At 39.0% G+C, this 18,627-nt stretch overlaps 1 protein-coding gene across 1 annotated transcript; it reads right to left on the bottom strand.

Moving 5' to 3' along the window:
- Positions 1-4,980: 4,980 nt before the first annotated feature.
- On the bottom strand, positions 4,981-17,683 carry pnp6 (purine nucleoside phosphorylase 6). The gene is made up of 6 exons (XM_078256170.1): positions 17,524-17,683; positions 11,483-11,646; positions 11,268-11,371; positions 6,664-6,839; positions 6,381-6,571; positions 4,981-5,393 (listed from the first exon to the last, which is right to left on the bottom strand). The coding sequence occupies exons 1-6, from the start codon at positions 17,553-17,555 to the stop codon at positions 5,197-5,199; spliced, it is 864 nt and encodes a 287-aa protein (XP_078112296.1). The 5' UTR covers positions 17,556-17,683; the 3' UTR covers positions 4,981-5,196.
- Between the last annotated feature and the right edge of the window lie 944 nt (positions 17,684-18,627).

Genomic DNA, 18,627 nt, shown 5'->3' with positions numbered 1-18,627 from the left:
CAAGATGTGATAATATTCAGGATGAAGTAATATGATTGTAATGAGCAGGAGGGCAAGTATCCCTAGAAGCAGTGTCCTTCCGTTGAATAAAATCGGCAAAAAGACATATTTTTTAACAAAGAAGAAAAAGAAAATTATAATATCTTTCAATTGACTCTAGTGTGTTAAGAGAACTATGTGTGATTGAGGATTATTAACTAATGTTAGTAATTACACCTGCTGTTATAAAATGTCAACACATCTGCTGTGAAAAGAGCAAGTTCTACGTAATCAACTGTGCCATAAGTTGTTTAAAAACCAGTTGTATTTGGTCAAAAAAATTATGATTTAACAAGAAAACATACGAAAAGAAAACTAGTTAGCAAGCGAGCACAGAGGTTTAAACAGGTAGCTGAAAGTAATGAATAAATGGTAGAATGAAATAGCTAAAACTAGACTAATTGCTAAACAGTTCATGATGATGATTAGTTATAAGTAGTACTGGATAAATGGTTGAAATAGTTAGCTAAAAGTAATGGATAAATGTTTGAATATTCAGCTTCACTCTAAGCAGGCATACTAGCAGCTTAGTAGGCTAGTAGTAGTACATTGCTGAACAAACCAACCTAAATATGGACAGGTCAATTGTATAAAAAAAACTTAACAATATTCACTTTTATGTAATGAATAGTGTTATACATTTGGGTACGTACATTGTGAATCGATGAAGGGTTAGTGAGTTCATCAGACAGAGCTGTTTTGTGACCAAAAAGGCTGGGAACCACTGCTATAAAATCAAGGTTGCCCCAGCCGAAGCTGAGGCAGTGTCTGCGAATAATGAAGATGATCCGGACAAATCAAGTTGGCATCATCATGCACATAGATGCATTGTTCAACTTGACCTGTCACATCTTCTCTGAGGTGGAACAGTCATTTTCCAGATCTACTCTGCATGCTGGTACGGTACAGTGCTGACACACTGCTGGCAGCCAAACTCCTTTTTGGAGGCAGCGTGTGAAAGTCAGCGGAGACATTCCCTTCACTGACGCTATTTGGTATGCTTGCAAAAGTCACATTCACTAACAGGAGCTCTGATGTCTCATATAGACTGTGTGAGCTCAGGTACATGACAGCGCAAAAGAACAGCTAATGTGTGTGTGTGTGTGTGTGTGTGTGTGTGTGTGTGTGTGTGTGTGTGTGTGTGTGTGTGTGTGTGTGTGACAGTGTTCAAGAGTGTAAACTCAGCAGAGCTGTTCCGCTCTATTTCCTCAGTTTCTCTTTTCACCCTAGAATAATCAATAGTGAGCTCTGGGCTCAGTTGGCACTGCAACAATAGATAGATCAACATTACATTACGGATGAGGCCTGTTGCCAGCCTGCAGGGACTGCCAACTCAAACACACTTCATTCTCCACTCTTAATTTGTTTAGTCATTCCTATCGTCTGTCTTTTTGTGTCTGGTTTACCACTTCCCTCTATTCAAAGCAGAGAGCCTGTTATTTGCATCCCACATGCATATCTTGTAGACATCTCACTTTTCACCGTGAAGCTGAGTTGTGAGGCATCTGTGCCAATATGTACAAATACAATCCGGCCCAGTAAGGTGTTGTGTTTGTGTTGTCGGGCAGCCTGGTTCATTTGTATTAATATTTCAGCTCCTCAGTGGGCTACACCTCTACATGCTGTATGCAGATGAATTATGTAACAGAAAGGAGCGGGGCACGGAACAGTCATTTTCACTTCATCTCAATCTCACAGCGTCTTCATCTGTTTGAGGTGTGTTTAAAGTGAAGGATTGAGCGGATGAAGCTGAAGATAGAGAGAGTGGATGTGTTGATGAGGTGTGTGTGTGTGTGTGTGTGTGTGTGTGTGTTTTTCTTCTATCTCCCTGCTTTTCGCAAATATCGCCCTGTTCACTGATCAGTATTGATGGGGAGAAACTCTTTTTTTCTCCTTGAAAACAGCCATATCGATGGATTTTGGAGACATGACCCCTCACACAAACACACACACACACACACACACACACACACACACATATAGACATGTGTACTCATCCATGACAGAAAATACCAGCGTCCAAATGTCATCTGCAGTTTTCTTTTTATTTGACAGCAACAACATTTGGTTTGAAAATCAATCTATCGATCAATCAAGTTTATCTTGTAAGTGAATTAGAGTCTAACCTGAGATCTGGATACAGTAAATACTGTATGATATAATTGAGCACAAAATATATAGACCAGTAGATTCAGTCTAGTCAATACAAACATGTGGAAGAAGAAAAGAAAAAATGTATGCCCGGTAGTGCATCTTAAAATGAATTACTTTTTGAATGAATGAATTAGTTTCCCTGTTTATTGTGTATGGAACAGATCCAGATTGTATGTTACAATGATGGAAGGCTTCACTCTGAATGGAATTCCCCCTTAAGACTTCTATTAGCATCTTGATGTTAAGCCTAATAAAACTGGTCTAAGAGGTGCACTGCTGATCTAGGATTTCTCTGACCTTTGCGGCTCTAATGAATTAGACGGCTAAGGGGACCTGGCAGGAGATTCCACATCAGTGCAGAGAAGATTGAAAATTGCAGCAGCTATTATAGCCCTCCCTGATTTTGCAGTGTTGTGATCTCTTGGTGTACAAGTTAGAAATAGGGTTGTCGCGATTTGACTTTAAGTTCGCGGTTCGATTCAATTTTCAGTTTAAACTTTTTTTCAGGGGTGACGGTAATGCCACAATTAGAGCCACTAGATGGCAGAAAGGTACTTTAAAACAACAGTTTGACTTCATCAGGTGCAATTAAATGCACGCTGAGTTTAACGAGGGGCACCAGAATGCACCATGAAGTCCCGTTGGAGCCCTTGTGCTTTACGGTTCGTTGTACATAAGTCACGGGTAAGGCACAATGTTACCTCACCGCTGTCTTCAGGGAAGTGGGAGGATTTTGCAGTTCTGTTGTTTCAGTGTGTGCAGCTGCAGGCTACCGGTAAGCTAACCTTAGGCTGTGTACCTGCACGCTACCGGCCGGGTAAGCTACGCTGTGTGTGTTGTTTTGTTTTTTTCATACGTGTGCAAGTAGGCAGGGGGGGAGAGAGAAAGACATACTGGGGGAATCGCCTATCCTGTTTTTCATTTCGAAAACTGAAATCAAAAGCTCATTTCAATTGATTTTGATTTAAAATCGTGACACCCCTAGTAAGAAATATATTCTATAAGTTCTCCATGATTGTGATTCATGGGAACTGGATCCAGGGTTGTGAGAAGTATTGCTGTGATGATAGCACTGTATTCAGTGCTATCATCACAGCAATACTTCTCGCAAAAGACATACAATAGTCAATATTAGTGGACATTTGCAGCTATTACAAGTAGCATATTGACATTCTCAAAAAACTTCTTTCTTCTGCTTCTGCTCTACCTCAAAAACATTTCACGCACTCCCTCAGTTAACCATGATACTATACAATACCCAAACAAGTTATAACCTATCCACACATACTTGACCAGTTTACCATCTGCACCAAAACATTTTTAACCTCAAAGCTAGGATTGTTCACCAATGCCATAAATGGGGAGGCTGGACATGTTTTTTTGTCTGCAGATTTGTGATGAAGGTACTAGATCTTGGCGATGAGGTGGCTGACGAGCCTCTGGAGGTCCTGGGTTCTGTGCTGGGCGGTCTTCAGCACCTCCTCATGGTTTGCCTTCTCAACGCTGTCATAATCGGACACAACGTTGTTGGTGATGAGGGAGAGACCCAAGACACGCAAGCCACAGTGACGAGCCACCACCACCTCTGGCACTGTACTCATACCTAGACAGAGGGGAGAAGTCTGTTTCAAGCATGTACCTAAATGAATCGAATAAAAAAACATGCTCTGTATTTGAACCCCACTTTCGAAAAAAGAAAGAAAAGTAAATCTAAATAGATCGTGGAAATAGAACAAGAGGTTTTAGCAGTGGAAAATTACAAGTCAGCCTTCTTCTATAAAAAAAACAGAGGTTGTATAAATAATGGGAGGAGACCCAGATGAAAAGGTTGGTCTGAAGTGTCTATGACAAAAAATGAGAATTTGTACTGACAAATTACGGGCCATATTAGCTCATTGGGTCTAAATGCAAAGTTTAAAAAAAGGGGATTTCAATGGAAGGAGGTATAGGAGGAGGCATCATGAATTACATTGTTTGTATATAACTAGAGTAGAAAAGTAGAAAAAGGGGGAAATGGAAATGCTTATTTGAATCATTTACAATCATTTTGAAAGATATGTTTGCTGAGTATGTTGTTTTGTTGGTTTTCTTGCTTGTACTGAAATGTACGTTTATTTTTTTTAATTTTGTTCAAATTGTAATGTAATGTTCAAAATAAACTTAATCAAAACGTGGAAGGAGGTACAGATAAAATTAAAAGTTGTTTCGTTTTATGATACAAAATTATTAAAGCTATTGACCCAATTCTGAAAATCTCTTTTGGCATAATGTCCCGGGCCTCAATCATGACCAGGGCCTGAAGTTTAACTTTTTTAGCCACCAGCCACTGCGGCAAGTGGATTTTAGCCACACAGGCTTTTTACCAGCCTCTTTTTTTTTTTTGCCTCATAGAGGTGAAATACAGGAAATGCACGAGCATCGTTTTTGAACTTGTTAAGAATACTTAACTCCACACTTTTGGTGCTTTTCCGAGTTTTTTTGTCATTTTTATCGATGTTTTTGTTGATTTGTTCAACACTTTTGGAGATGTTTTTGTTGTTGTTTTTCCCCCATTTTTTTGAAGCTTTTTCCGACATTTTTGTCACTTTTTACAATGTTCTTTAAAAAAATTATAATTCAAATGCAATACAAATAAATAAAACACCCAAATTCAATGAAAGTCGTGAACTGATCAGTTATTTTACTTGTGAAGAGCGTTGCAAAAGACACATACAATAGTCAATATTAGTGGACATTTGCAGCTATTACAAGTGGCATATTGACATTCTCAAAAAAACTTCTTTCTTCTGCTTCTGCTCTACCTCAAAAAACATTTCACGCACTCCCTCAGTTAACCATGATACTATACAATACCCAAACAAGTTATAACCTATCCACACATACTTGACCAGTTTACCATCTGCACCAAAAACATTTTTTAACCTCAAAGCTAGGATTGTTCACCAATGCCATAAATGGGGAGGCTGGACATGTTTTTTTGTCTGCAGATTTGTGATGAAGGTACTAGATCTTGGCGATGAGGTGGCTGACGAGCCTCTGGAGGTCCTGGGTTCTGTGCTGGGCGGTCTTCAGCACCTCCTCATGGTTTGCCTTCTCAACGCTGTCATAATCGGACACAACGTTGTTGGTGATGAGGGAGAGACCCAAGACACGCAAGCCACAGTGACGAGCCACCACCACCTCTGGCACTGTACTCATACCTAGACAGAGGGGAGAAGTCTGTTTCAAGCATGTACCTAAATGAATCGAATAAAAAAACATGCTCTGTATTTGAACCCCACTTTCGAAAAAAGAAAGAAAAGTAAATCTAAATAGATACACATTTAGTGGCAGATGGTAGAGCGGGCGCCCCTATATATAGAGGTTTACTCCTCCACAAATTCCTTTGCTGCATGTCATTCCCCTCCTCTCTCCTCTTTCATGTCTTCATCTGTCCTGTGGAATTAAAGGCCTACAAATGCCCCAAAAAATGATCTTTAAAAAAAAAAAAAGAATACCCATTTAAGTGCTGCCGAGTTTTTAACAAAATCTATTTAATTAATGACGTCTTATTTTACTTTTCTTTGAATCATCCTAATGTATTTGTTGGTGGCTTGTTTCAGCCTGCCTCTCTACCCCAGTAATGTGCAGCCACATTTTAGAGCTCAAATCCAAGGAAATAACGGACTTGGTGAAAGAACAACAGTGGCAACAAACAACTAATGAATCACTCAATTCTCATTGACCTACCATTGTCAGTTTCACCTGCCAATGGATACAAATTCACCCGCATTTGGCACGTGGTCGGGCGTTTCAGGCCCTGATCATGACATAAAAATCAGTCAAGCTTTATCCTGCAATGCCCGACAATTCTACTGAAAACTGAAAGTAAAAGGTTATTGAGGAGGAATCTCACTAACTGTCTAAAAACTGATGCTAAACCTATTCTAGCTATTCTAATCTATTATAGCCTATTTGTTTACATTTTGGCAAGTCATGCTGCTTTCGCTTCCCATTCCAGGGGGAATCCTACTGCAAAATGCAAATGCTGTTTGTATCTATAATTGAGCAAAATATATGTTGTTATTCGAAAAATGAATTCATATTCATTTAACTATCCCTACTACACTGTTGTAGATGCACTGTTGAGAGGCTGTCCCGCCACACATCAGTATCCATTTAAGTGAGCACGAGAGAGCTTTACTGACCCACAGCATCCGCTCCCAGCATCTGCAGTACTCTGCACTCCGCAATGGTCTCAAATGACGGTCCAGCCAGCATGCAGTAAACCCCTTCTTGCAGGAAGCCGTCGCAGCCCTGCTCCTTTGCTGTTTGCTTGGCCAGAGCCCTCAGCTCACGGTCGTAGGCATCCGACATGCAAGGAAAACGCACTCCAAACCTGGAGGTAAGAAATTAAAGAATGAATGGGACGTAAGATACAGATGCACGAAGTTTCCCTTTCATAGTCCTGCCTTGGTGTTAGTACTGTACCTGTCATCATTGTGCCCACAAAGCGGGTTCTGCCCTGCAAAGCCTGGCATGTTGATGTGATCCTTTATGAGCATGATGTCTGCCAAATCGTAGCTGCCGTTGAGTCCCCCCGCCGCGTTTGTCACAATCAGAGTTTCCACGCCCAGCAGGAAGAAGACTCGCACTGGGTACGTCACCTGGAGTGACAAACATGCTATGCTTCAGAGAAAGATACTGTTGTTGTTTTTATTGCTTTTTGACGTATATCAGATGATCACAAATGGGAGTTACAAGATAGGGGTCACCTGAGAACAACAGAGGAGAAAATGCATCACATGAGAAGCCAATAATTTAAAAGGGTCAGCTTCTGTCAGTAGACACTAGGATTCTTATTACTACTGTAGGCCCTTGTTGAACTGTGCATAAACAGTCGGGTTCTGTACTAACCTTTATAGGGCAGCTGATGGCCCGTAAATGACTGTTGTTACTTCTCACTGCAGTCGCGTTTGGAAATTGCTTTTTCTGTTTCCCATTTCTCTACAGCTTGAATTGCCTGTGAAAGTGTTTTGCTAGTAAGTTCAGAGATGTTTTGCCCTGGTCTCTTGATAAGGTCAGTGCTGTCATTTTGCAACATTGGCCCGTTTGATAAGAGATTTTCATATTATAATGGTGGACTGTGTTGTAAGTTGACTTTTGGCTTTGTTAGGGATGAAATTTAAGCACAGTAAGCTGCACATGTAACAGCAGGACTGTCCATACTAGTACTTACACTGTAGCATGGCGCTGTTAATAAAGAGTTGACTTTGTGTTGTCCTCCAGTCGACCGTGCAGCTTTTTGTTTTTCTGGGTCAAAATTTAAAATTAAAACCTTTTTTTTCAAGGTTTTGGCCTTCTTTTTCCACACTTTTGGTGCTTTTCCGAGTTTTTTTGTCATTTTTATCGATGTTTTTGTTGATTTGTTCAACACTTTTGGAGATGTTTTTGTTGTTGTTTTTCCCCCATTTTTTTGAAGCTTTTTCCGACATTTTTGTCACTTTTTACAATGTTCTTTAAAAAATTATAATTCAAATGCAATACAAATAAATAAAACACCCAAATTCAATGAAAGTCGTGAACTGATCAGTTATTTTACTTGTGAAGAGCGTTGCATGGAAACATCCATGTTATTTCTTTTGACAATTTGGTTAAAAAGAAACCTACATTTCTGATATTATAACAGGAGGGTTAAATTATTTGCCAAAAGGCTCTTGGGTGGCAATACATTTTTGCCTGAGTTAGGCTTGTTTTTAGTCAATGATTATTCATGTCACCTGATGAGGGAGAGCAAAAGTCAAACAGAATGCTAACGCCAGGGTGCTAACATGCCTACAATGACCATTCTTACATGTTCAAGTCTAGCATTTACATTTAGGTGTAGGCCTAATGTTTACCATGTTAACCATCTTAGTTTAGTGTGTTAGCATGCTAACACTTGTTATTTAGCGCTTACTACAAAGTACAGCTGAGACTGATGGGTTTGTTATTAGTTTTGCAGGATATTTGGCCATAAATTGGATAAATTAAAATTGCAGACAGACTGACATTGCTATCCACAGCTACACTGCTAGTGTGGCTAAAACAATCTGGTTCTCATAGATAGATCGATAGATTTTTATTGATCCCAAAAAAAAAAGGGAAATAACGGTGTTGCAGCAGCAAAATATCAGACACACGGCACACATACAGAGTAAACATTAAATATTAAATAATAGGAAACAATATACATGAAATAATAATAGAATACTACACAAGCAATATTTAAAATATATACAATTTGGAAATAAAATGTACAACTGTCTCATCTCATGTGATTAGTTAAGTATGTTGTTCAGCTTGCCAAGATAGCATATTTGTAATATATATTGTCTTTTCTTGGTAAATGTACCTTAGTATGCTTGGGTGGAATCTTTTTGAGTTCAGCTCAGTTTATGGTGATTCAATTGGAGCCATTTCATACATTATGTCCCTGTCTAAAGTCCCAACAGGCTACAGGACGGTCATAATGCGTCTGCCTTTCTATTACTGTAAGTATGAAACTGAATTTTATGATTCAGTTGGGTTATATTGATCATTTTATGTGGAGATGTCACATCACATTTGGTAATAAAATAAACAAAACCAGGATACAGTGTGTCTCCAGAGGCCAAAGGCCAGTCCCATATTGACTGGTTGACATATTCACTGGGTGGTTTTCTTACTTTCATCACGATTCTGCAGCTGATCATTCAAGACACAAAGTTAATTGTTAATTGTTTGTTGTGAGTTATTATGGTCTGTTGTGTAACAATTTTACAAAACTTGATAATAATAATAAATAAATAATAATACAAAATTATGATTGAGAAGTGTCTCTGAAAATAGTTTTCTTGTATGTAAAACCATTATGAAAGAAAGTCAGGTTTGAGCTGTTGAGTTGTTACATTTTCAAAAATAAATCAATTTTACAGGCAGTTTGATATAAGCACTGGTTACAATTGCTGTATTTACACTTATCACTAGGCCAATGTTCCAATTTGAACTTATAATAATATAATAATAAAGAGATGTGGCACACAATGAACTGTGTGTCTTGTAGAGAGGCTCCCTCCATGACAAGAATAACAAAGTGTTTGTACATGTCCATGGTTTAAAGATTAGGCCTACACCTGCAGAAGCAGTCAATGTTTTTCTCAAAGTGGTCGACAAACTCAGATTTTGAACTGGCAGCGTCTGTTCAGTTATACTGTATACTATACAGTGTATAGTATATCATTCACATCAGCAAGGTTTCAAAATGCTGAAGCAAGTGACTTGTGACAGAAACTGAGACACAAAGCTGCTCACACGACAACTTAGAGTAGTAACAAGTGGAAATGTCTGCATCTCTGCACCAAATAGTGTTCACATGGATATCATTCAAAATGAATTTGAATAATTATTGAATCAATGTCATTCCGAAGTCGACAAGTCCAATACACCATGTCATTCTGAGATACAGAACACACATTATTATGTTTTTAGCCATGCTAGCGGCATGGATGGCAATAGTGGTCGATCCACCACTCTGGTTCAGACTGAAATATCTCAACAGCTATTGAATGGATTACCATGAGATGTCACCCTCAGGATGAACTGTAATAATAATAATAATAATAATAATAATAATAATAATAATAATAATAATAATAACAATAATAATAATAAGTAATAGGGCAGTAAAAACATTGCGGAAGACACTAAGGGATTTTTCGAGTTAGTTAAAAGTATCAGTATCGGGCGCCCGGATAGCTCAGTTGGTAGAGCGGGCGCCCATATATAGAGGTTTACTCCTCGACGCGGCCCTATGCTGCATGTCATTCCCCCCTCTCTCTCCCCTTCCATGTCTCCTGCTGTCCTATCAAAATAAAGGCTGAAAAAAGTATCAGTATCAGTAGAAAACTGCACTTTAAAATGTAACTGTCTTTTTTTTATTGGTGCCTTTTTGTGTTCAGTTCAATGTTCACTTTATTTAATAAAAGAATGTTGGAAATAATTTCCTTTCATTTGTTTTAATTCAACAAGCAATTTGTTGTATTTTACCAGTATACTAAAAGCAGAACTGAGTACACTTTAATACATGTTTACTTAACGCAAGTAATATCGTTATCACGATATTCATCAAGGTTACTGCATATTTTCCTCACATCGTGCAGCCCTTATAAGTAATAGGTAAGGGATAATGTAGAGCGTGCCAGTCATTATTGCGAATTAGAACCCAGACAGGGTGATGCAGAACCCAAAGCGGAGGGGTCCTGCATCAGCCTGAAGACTTATCACGGCTTATTACATACAGAGGTTAGCGCTTGCGACCGGTCGGGACGGCTAACTTTACCACTGATGAGCACCACTCTCCAGCCTGAGCCATGTCGCCACTGTGGGTGAGCTAACCATGGAGCTAACTAATGCTGTGTTTGCACTGTTGCTATTTGCTCTGTTAGCACTTCCTGTTTCCTTCACCCTCTCTTTCCTTTTTGATCCGCTGATCAGCGTTATGAGCTCCGTAAGAGCCCAAATGTTGATTTAAAAAAATGATTTTATTGATTTATTGATTGAACAATGGTCTGCCAGAGTCTATGATGAGAACTCCGTCCATGGAAATGGTCTGTTATACTTAGAAACGGTCTGTTATACAGAAATAAGAGATCATAGAATGCCGCGATTGGCCAATCTGAATCGAGTAATTAACAAGGCTCTGTAATAATAAAATTGGTGACCCCTTATCGTTTCCTCTGGCACTATCATCAGGTCAAGATTTCAATTTGTCCAATACTTTGGAATAATGACACCCCCTTCAGCCTCAGCTTTACTCTGTGTTTAGTGCTAGTTAGCATATTTAGACGGTGAACCTGAAACATCAGCATTTCAGCGTTTTCACTGTGAGCATGTTAGCATGCTGACCTTAGCATCATAAGTACTGTACAGCATCACACAACTAATAGTATGGTAGTCGACTTTTAATCTTGTTTTATTTAAACACATAAAAAAAAAACAGTTCATTCCTAAAGTTGTTTACGAGCAGTATTTCATAAACTATATACTACTTCATTTTACTTTGTACTGTAGCTTACAGTGTGTATGTTGTAGCCCTCGTAGAAGTGGAATCTCCCCTGCATGCAGACACACTCACGGCCCTGCAGCCTCCCGAACACCAGCTGACCGGCATGGCCCGGCACTGCACAGCACATATACAGTACAGTATCAGCAGCTGCTCGTATGCTTATGTACAGTACACTTTTTAAGGTTTTTTTTTAAGGTTTTAAATAAAAAGCCAGAGACAACTTACCAGTGCTGGTGGGAAAACGTGGAATATCCTTATACGGGAACGCAATCTTGTCAGCCAGCAGGTCAGCCAGACCTCCTAGGCCTGAACCACAGATGATGGCTACTTTAGGACGCTGCTCTATGTGGGCCAGCAACCAGTCTGCTGTCTCCTTATACTCTTCATAACTGAAATTGAAAGTAATGGAAAGAGTATTGGTTAATGTTAAATACTAGAACATGGGATGTAATGGGATCACACCAGCGGCGACACCAAATCGGGCCAAGGGCGTAAAGTGTGTGTGTGTGTGTGCTTCCCTACTTCCTACCCCCCTACCTTGCTCGGACAACACCCATTCTCCGCAAAATAGCCTCGGGAAGGAACTTGTTTTGGTGGAACATGTGTACGTTCAAAGGTTGTTTTAGTTGTGCGAGAGAAAAAATTCAGATTGGACAGATAGTCTAGCTAGCTGTCTGGATTCACCCTGCAGAGATCTGAGAAAAGGTTAACCATAGTCCTCATAAATCGACCTGAGTTTAAAATGTCAATACAAAGAAAGTCCAGTGTAACGGATATCTGGCCTAAATGAGTGAAATCCGGGGGAATATCCGTTGGCAACGGAGCAATCCCGGAAATGGAACGTCGTGGATATAGACTAGGACCGCACCCATTTTCAAACTCGGCCTTCATTTTGATCTCAATTACACCTGTAAAGTTGCAATGCTATCACGGTGACAAAATCAAACAGGACTATAAACTACAAATTACAGCTAATTAAGGAAAACATACAGCGCTGTCTCTTTCAACAATAGTATGAGTTATGGAAAAGTAGTTTTTTGGGTGTGTAAAAGAGCAGAGGAAATAAATTAATACAGTAAGCAATTGTACTGCAATAAATATGCAATATACTGTATGTGGAAGACATACAAAAAAACAACACACACACAAAACAATATGCTGCACTGAGAAAACTAGGGAAAGTCTTTGCTGAAATCACAATGTTAATGGACAGCAAACACACACTTGTTCACACCTACATGAATGCCAATTCTACAGTACAACATGTTCAACTGATTGCTTTTTCTAACCTCTAGGCAAAATAGAAAACCTTGCTGACAAGAAAAATCTGTTTAGTTCAGCATACTGTAGTTGTTTTGCATTGTTTTAATGTAAAAAAAAAAGGTATTAGTTGCGGTTGAGTATTATTCCGCAGGATTTTTTTGTCATGATGACAAATCAACTTTCTGAGACTCACACCAAGCTATGGCCCATTGTCATGATAATATTATATAATATTCTGTAACACCCATGTCAAATAATAGTTAAATCATCAGCTGGAGGGGAAGACACTCTGAAATGCATAAGAAAAAGCACATGAAATGGATTTTTTGTGTTAAAAAACATATATATATATAAATAAATAAATACCACATGCACACAGTTTTTCATTTTAAGTGTACAAGCCAGATTATTACCCACGGTCCGGATGCTGATTTCATTGGAAATGCCTTGAGGTACTACATTATACAAAGTCTGAAACAGACTGTAATTCTGGTTATAAATCTGGTGGTAAAGCTATAACCTTGTTAATGTTCCCTCTATGCCTCAAGCTTTGTTATTAAAAAGCAATGACACTTCAGGCTGCAGCCTTTACCAGACCAATCTGCAGCAGGAGAGAGCCTGATGATTTTGAGCCCATATTAGAGCTGCCATCTAAGACGAAAGCTACATCAGACTAGCCTTTGGTGTCAAAAATTGAAATTTTGAGGCCAGTTTAAAAGTAGAAACATATTCTAACATAAACTCACTGTAGAGCACTTGTTGCTGTAACATATGTGTAGTGTATTGCCCTTTATATATGTTATGTTTCCTATCATCTGAAAACTGCGAACAGCAAGGTTCAGTTACAATACCAAAGTTGCTTTTTTTCTTTAGAGAACGTATTAATTGCACAAGCAAAAAGCAACTATCAAATATTTTTTTTAATGCACCATGATAATATTTATGGTGAAAAGGCGTACATTAAAAGATCAATTTCAGGATTTTATTAATCAATACCTAAAAGGCATGTCGGTACCTGGGCCAGTCAAGTCAAAGTGGTGAACGTGAATAATTCTCCAACAACTAACTATCTGCGTGGTTACTGGGTGAGTCATTACATTTTTTTGCAAGACAAACATTAAGCGGAAGTGTATTTCTGTATTCTCTAAAATCTGTGGAAGCATTATCATGACACCCCACGGGTAATCAATTTATTCTACAGCACAGACAACTGTTACACAATTGTTTATGGCTGCCATTTTGGGCCTGTCAGCTGCACATGTTGCCCTTCAGGTTGTAATGGCAGCTTCGCACACACTTACACTCAGGCATACATACAGGTGGCTGCTGTAACTTCTGCCAATCTGTTTGTGTGATTCATAAACAGATTCACTGTTGGTGGCAACCCGAGAAACTGAAACGTGGAGATGTCAGCAAGGGTGTCCAACGTAGCCTCCTCATAGAAATCTCTTATCCAACAAAAACATGATGCCATTTCATGTGTCTGTAATCCTGCTGTAATGATTGAGTGATGATGTGAGTGTCACCAAAAACAAGGAGGATGCTAAAGGGGAAAACTAAATTATGTTCTAAATTTGTCCCGCTGCTTAATTTATTTATAGTCAATAGACTGACCAAACTAACAGCTAACAAACAAAAAATATGTTTTTACAATGGACATTCTGGCTAAAGCTCCAACATCATCTTATCTCCCTTTCATTAAAGAGGAAAAATAATAATAATAATAATAATAATAATAACGTATACTTTATTAATCCTGCAAGGGGAAATTACAATGTTTTCACTCGGTTGTTCATACACACATTACACACAGGCCTGAATAACAGACACATGCTCAGTACCTATACATGCACTAATGGAGAGATGTCAGAGGGAGGGGGCTGCCCATGGAAAGGCGCCCCGAGCAGTTGGGGGTTCAGTGCCTTGCTCGGCTTAGATTTAACGCAGAAGCACGATTCTCCTGCTGATTTTGGCAAAGTGCTAACGCTATCTTTTTAGCTAGTTCATCTTTGTTCCACAACTGTGTTAGCATGTTATGATGTTTAATAGAAACGGTTTGTTCTTGTACACTCAACACCACAATTCTACAAAATATATTTACCGAAAGATATATTAAATGTAATTATTGTGAATCAGTAGCCTTAATGCACATTAACTAACTAATTAACTAATTACTGAAGCTAAGTATTCGTGTACACCTATGGCTCAAGGTAGGACTGTGTGAATTTAATTTATTCAAAAACCTTACCCTAACTTTAATCGTACTCAGCGTAAAAATAAATAAATGATAATTTAAATTACAAATGTCACCAAAACATGTCAAGAACTTAATGCAACTAATTAAACTAATGCCCAGGAGGTTTTTTTCACTGTTATTTAAGGAATTTGTTCTCCCACTGAAAACCATTCAATTCAGTGGGTTGAACATTAGTGAAAACTTGTTTTTGTCTCTTGTTGTGTATTTTGAATAGGACTACTTCATATTCAGATTCATTGCATGTAGCCTATATGGGCCACCCATAAAACTATCATGCCTTCCAACCAAAAGGTATCAGGACAATGTTATAATTATTTTAATAACATGGAAATAGTAGTTATATTACAGTGGCGGCTGCTGGTGTTTCAAAGAGGGGAAGCTCATTTCCGGCCTACATCATAAAAAGTGTCCATTTATTTATAATAATATTATAATAATATACACTACCGGTCAAAAGTTTGGGGTCACTTGTTTTTTTAACCAGGGCAGCAGTTTTCAGATTACATTATGTGCTTGCATAATTGCAAAAGGGTTCTCCAATGTTTTCTCAGTTAATTTTTAAAAATGATATCAGATTAGTAAACAGAATGTGCCTTTGGAACATTGGATAATGGGTTGCTAATAATGGGCAATGTAGATATTGCATTAAAGATCAGCCACCCACTCAGATCAGCTGGTATTCTGTCTATAATGGAGTGGAATGGAAGTGACCCCAAACGTTTGACCGGTAGTGTATATAATAATATATATTATATAATAATAATACATAATAATTAGATATATTAAGTATATAACAATATAATATAATAATTATTATAATAATAATTTATAATATCCGTGAGATGGTTTTATTAAGAGGCATGGCTAGCAATACATTTTCTTTGTTATGGCAGCCAGCTAACTTTCTAAGTTTCTCCTCGTAAGGAGGACTTTCAAATGGTTTTGCCAAAATCAGGTCGACAATATTAGCATTGTCTGCCATCGTGTGCAGTTTGCTAGCTGGCTAATTCACCCCTACAACCCTAGCCTAGCCTACTGTATGAATGAATGAATGAAAAAAACGATCTAACAAAACGATATTAAACTTGAAGGACGAAATGTGGGAATTAGGTTAAACTGAAACAAGGAACGTGTGTAATTGTATGAAATGTATGATGAAAATTGGCTAGCAATTTCGCCAAGCAAATACCAAGAAATAGGTTGCAGCAGTTCGTCTTTCGACTACACTTGCAAAATCCGCAATGGGGCTGAGCTCCGAGCTCGAACATAGCTTCGGCGCCTTTTTATAGTACAAAATCGCTGTCAATCAAAAGGAGATGCAGTCTTCCGACAGACCCTCCAATCATCACGCAGAAGCCCGGAGTCCAGGCCAGCCCACTCCTCCATTCACCCCCAGAGACGCTGAGCGTCCGTGGGCGGGACATAATCGCAGCATTTATCCAATGACCATCTAGTTTCGAAGCAGTGAAAAAAAAAAACAGTTCAAAGCAGCCCCATTGAAGTTAATGGACGCTAGGCTTCAACAGGGAAATGCACTGTGACGCTACGGGAACGCTACGGGAATGAATGAGAAGGAAATCGAGTCAGTCGACCTGCTATATGTAGCTGATTCTGAACTAACTCGTCTTCGAGGTGAACGTGTTCTAACGCATTTTTAGTCAATAATATGTTAACACAACAGTACATATTTGACCATAATTTTTTTTTGACACTTTAGGGGAAGCTGAGCTTCCCTTGTAGTCTTAAAGAAATCAACTCTGTTATATTAGTATAATAGTTATATTTCATGAGTTGTGATGTTTTTAGAATATGTCTTTTTACTTTCCAAAAACTATTTTAATAATTTTTGTGCTACTGCCCTACTTGTATTTCCATAATGTTTCCCCCAGATGTTTTCTTTTATTAGTACTAGTGCCTATTTATTTATATATTTGTGATGTAATTTTTAACATATATCCTAGTTATAGCCTCTGTCTTTATTTATTGCTTCTTTTTTTATTTTCTTCAAATAAAAAGGCAAAATAAACCCTGCATCAAATCTAATGATCAGGCAGGTCACACATAGACCTACATTTAAAAACACAGTTGCCTATGTATTATATAACAGCAGAGTAAGAAATGTAACTCAGAGCAGGAAGTGCGCTCGTGGGCTCTAGTTCGCACGGACCAGTTGCGCGCGGAGCTGTCCGTGGTGCTGCCGGAACTTTGTATTTAGAGCAGAGAGCGGAGCGGGACGTCACTTTTTTTTTTTTTTTTGGCGAACGGCACTTTCAACCAGTTTGACCAGTCTGGACTGTCGCTTAGCCCCGAGGCTGCAACGCCTGCAAGTGAACTAGAAACACAAGACTGGCTTGTTAATTGAGCAGACAAAGGAATTGTTCATTAATGAAAGAAATTCGAGTTGTGTAGGCATATGTTAAGAAAGAGCAGACCTTGTAGTACAACATGGGCATTTAGCCTACCACCTTGGGGTGTGACACACGATTACGTCAGAGTGAGAGGTGTCATCCTAGGAGGAAAACTAATCCTCGGAATAAACCGTTCATGTTACTGCAGCCTTGCTTTTCTAAACGATTATAAAAAAAAATATATCCCATACCAAGATGCGTCTTGCAAACGTGATTACACAGGCGTTATGCTTGCAACGCCACTGGATATCCCTTAACATAATTAGGCTAGGGTAGTCTTGACAACGATGAGGCTCACTTCCCTCCGGTCCACCAATATCCAGCCTTATCGGCCTTACCTGCACTGACTGGAGGAGAATGCCGCTTCCATATCTGATGCTGAGCGGGACCAATCTACTGATAAGACGCTGTTTGTGTCGTGTTTGACAGACGCTTCCCGTGTTGAGTTCAAGTTGGAGCGGCTGATGGAGATTCTGCTGCTGCGGACGGAGTGGCGAAGGTCGTGCTGGGGGCCGACGTCACTGCGTACAGGGTGGAGGGGCGGGGCCTAAGATGGCTGTCGGTCCCTTTGAAGAAGACTAAATCCAATTTTCTACCAGGCTGGGCAGCTCAGTGATCCGTTCACTGACAGAGACAGGGCTGGGAACAGAGGGAGAAACACTGAGTGGGCAACTAAAGGATAGAGAAAGAGAAAGATGAGGGAAATTATAAACTCAGCAACAACTAATCAACAAGCTAATGCTACAAGTCACCGAGTTTGGTGAAACACATCAAATCCCAGAACTCTGCAAAATATATGCCTGAAACATGCTGTACAAGTAGCCTAATTTCCCTCCCTCTCTTCTCTCTCTCTCTTTCTCTCTCGCTGTCACACACACACACACACACACACACACACACACACACACACACACACACTGACACACAGGCTGCACAACAATTCAAAGTGCTGACTCATGGGTTAGAAGGAAAGAATACAAGTGATAGCAGAGAAAGCACAAAAACTGAGTAGCTAACAGCAAGCCTAAGTCAATACGGTATATTGACACATCAAATAAACTCATTAAATATGTAGGCTATAACCAGAGCTGTAGTGTATGGTATAGTAAAACTATAATTTCCCAATATGACTTCATGATTTAAACCTTTGTGAAGTGAATGACTAGCCTACGTCCAGGGCTGGAGGACAGAGTTCACGTCCTCAATATCTTTTCTTGGAATTTCAGGATTTTAACATTCTACTATACTTTTACTATACTCATTCTACTACTATTGTCTTTTAGGTTACTGATGCCAGAATGTTTTAGACTCAGTATATTTACGTAAATCCAACTAGCTTTAGGTCAACCAAAAACTGAATAAAGAATAATGAATTTTGTTTTGGCAATGTGGAGAAGGCTTTGAAATAGTTTGACCTTGATGTTAGGTGTAAATGTCGTTAC

The sequence above is a fragment of the Sander vitreus genome, chromosome 8 (genome assembly GCF_031162955.1).
Source record: "Sander vitreus isolate 19-12246 chromosome 8, sanVit1, whole genome shotgun sequence".
NCBI classification, from domain to species: Eukaryota; Metazoa; Chordata; class Actinopteri; order Perciformes; family Percidae; genus Sander; species Sander vitreus.
This window is presented reverse-complemented; position numbering and strand designations above follow the sequence as displayed.

What these genes read in the sequence shown, in the direction of transcription:
- pnp6 (XM_078256170.1), bottom strand. Translation starts at nt 17,555, where the DNA reads ATGGAAGCGGCATTCTCCTCCAGTCAGTGCAG. An exon ending in ACGTTTTCCCACCAGCACTG is followed by an intron (nt 11,372 to 11,482) that starts GTAAGTTGTCTC and finishes TGTGCTGTGCAG; the next exon opens with TGCCGGGCCATGCCGGTCAG. An exon ending in AGGGCTACAACATACACACT is followed by an intron (nt 6,840 to 11,267) that starts GTAAGCTACAGT and finishes TTGTCACTCCAG; the next exon opens with GTGACGTACCCAGTGCGAGT.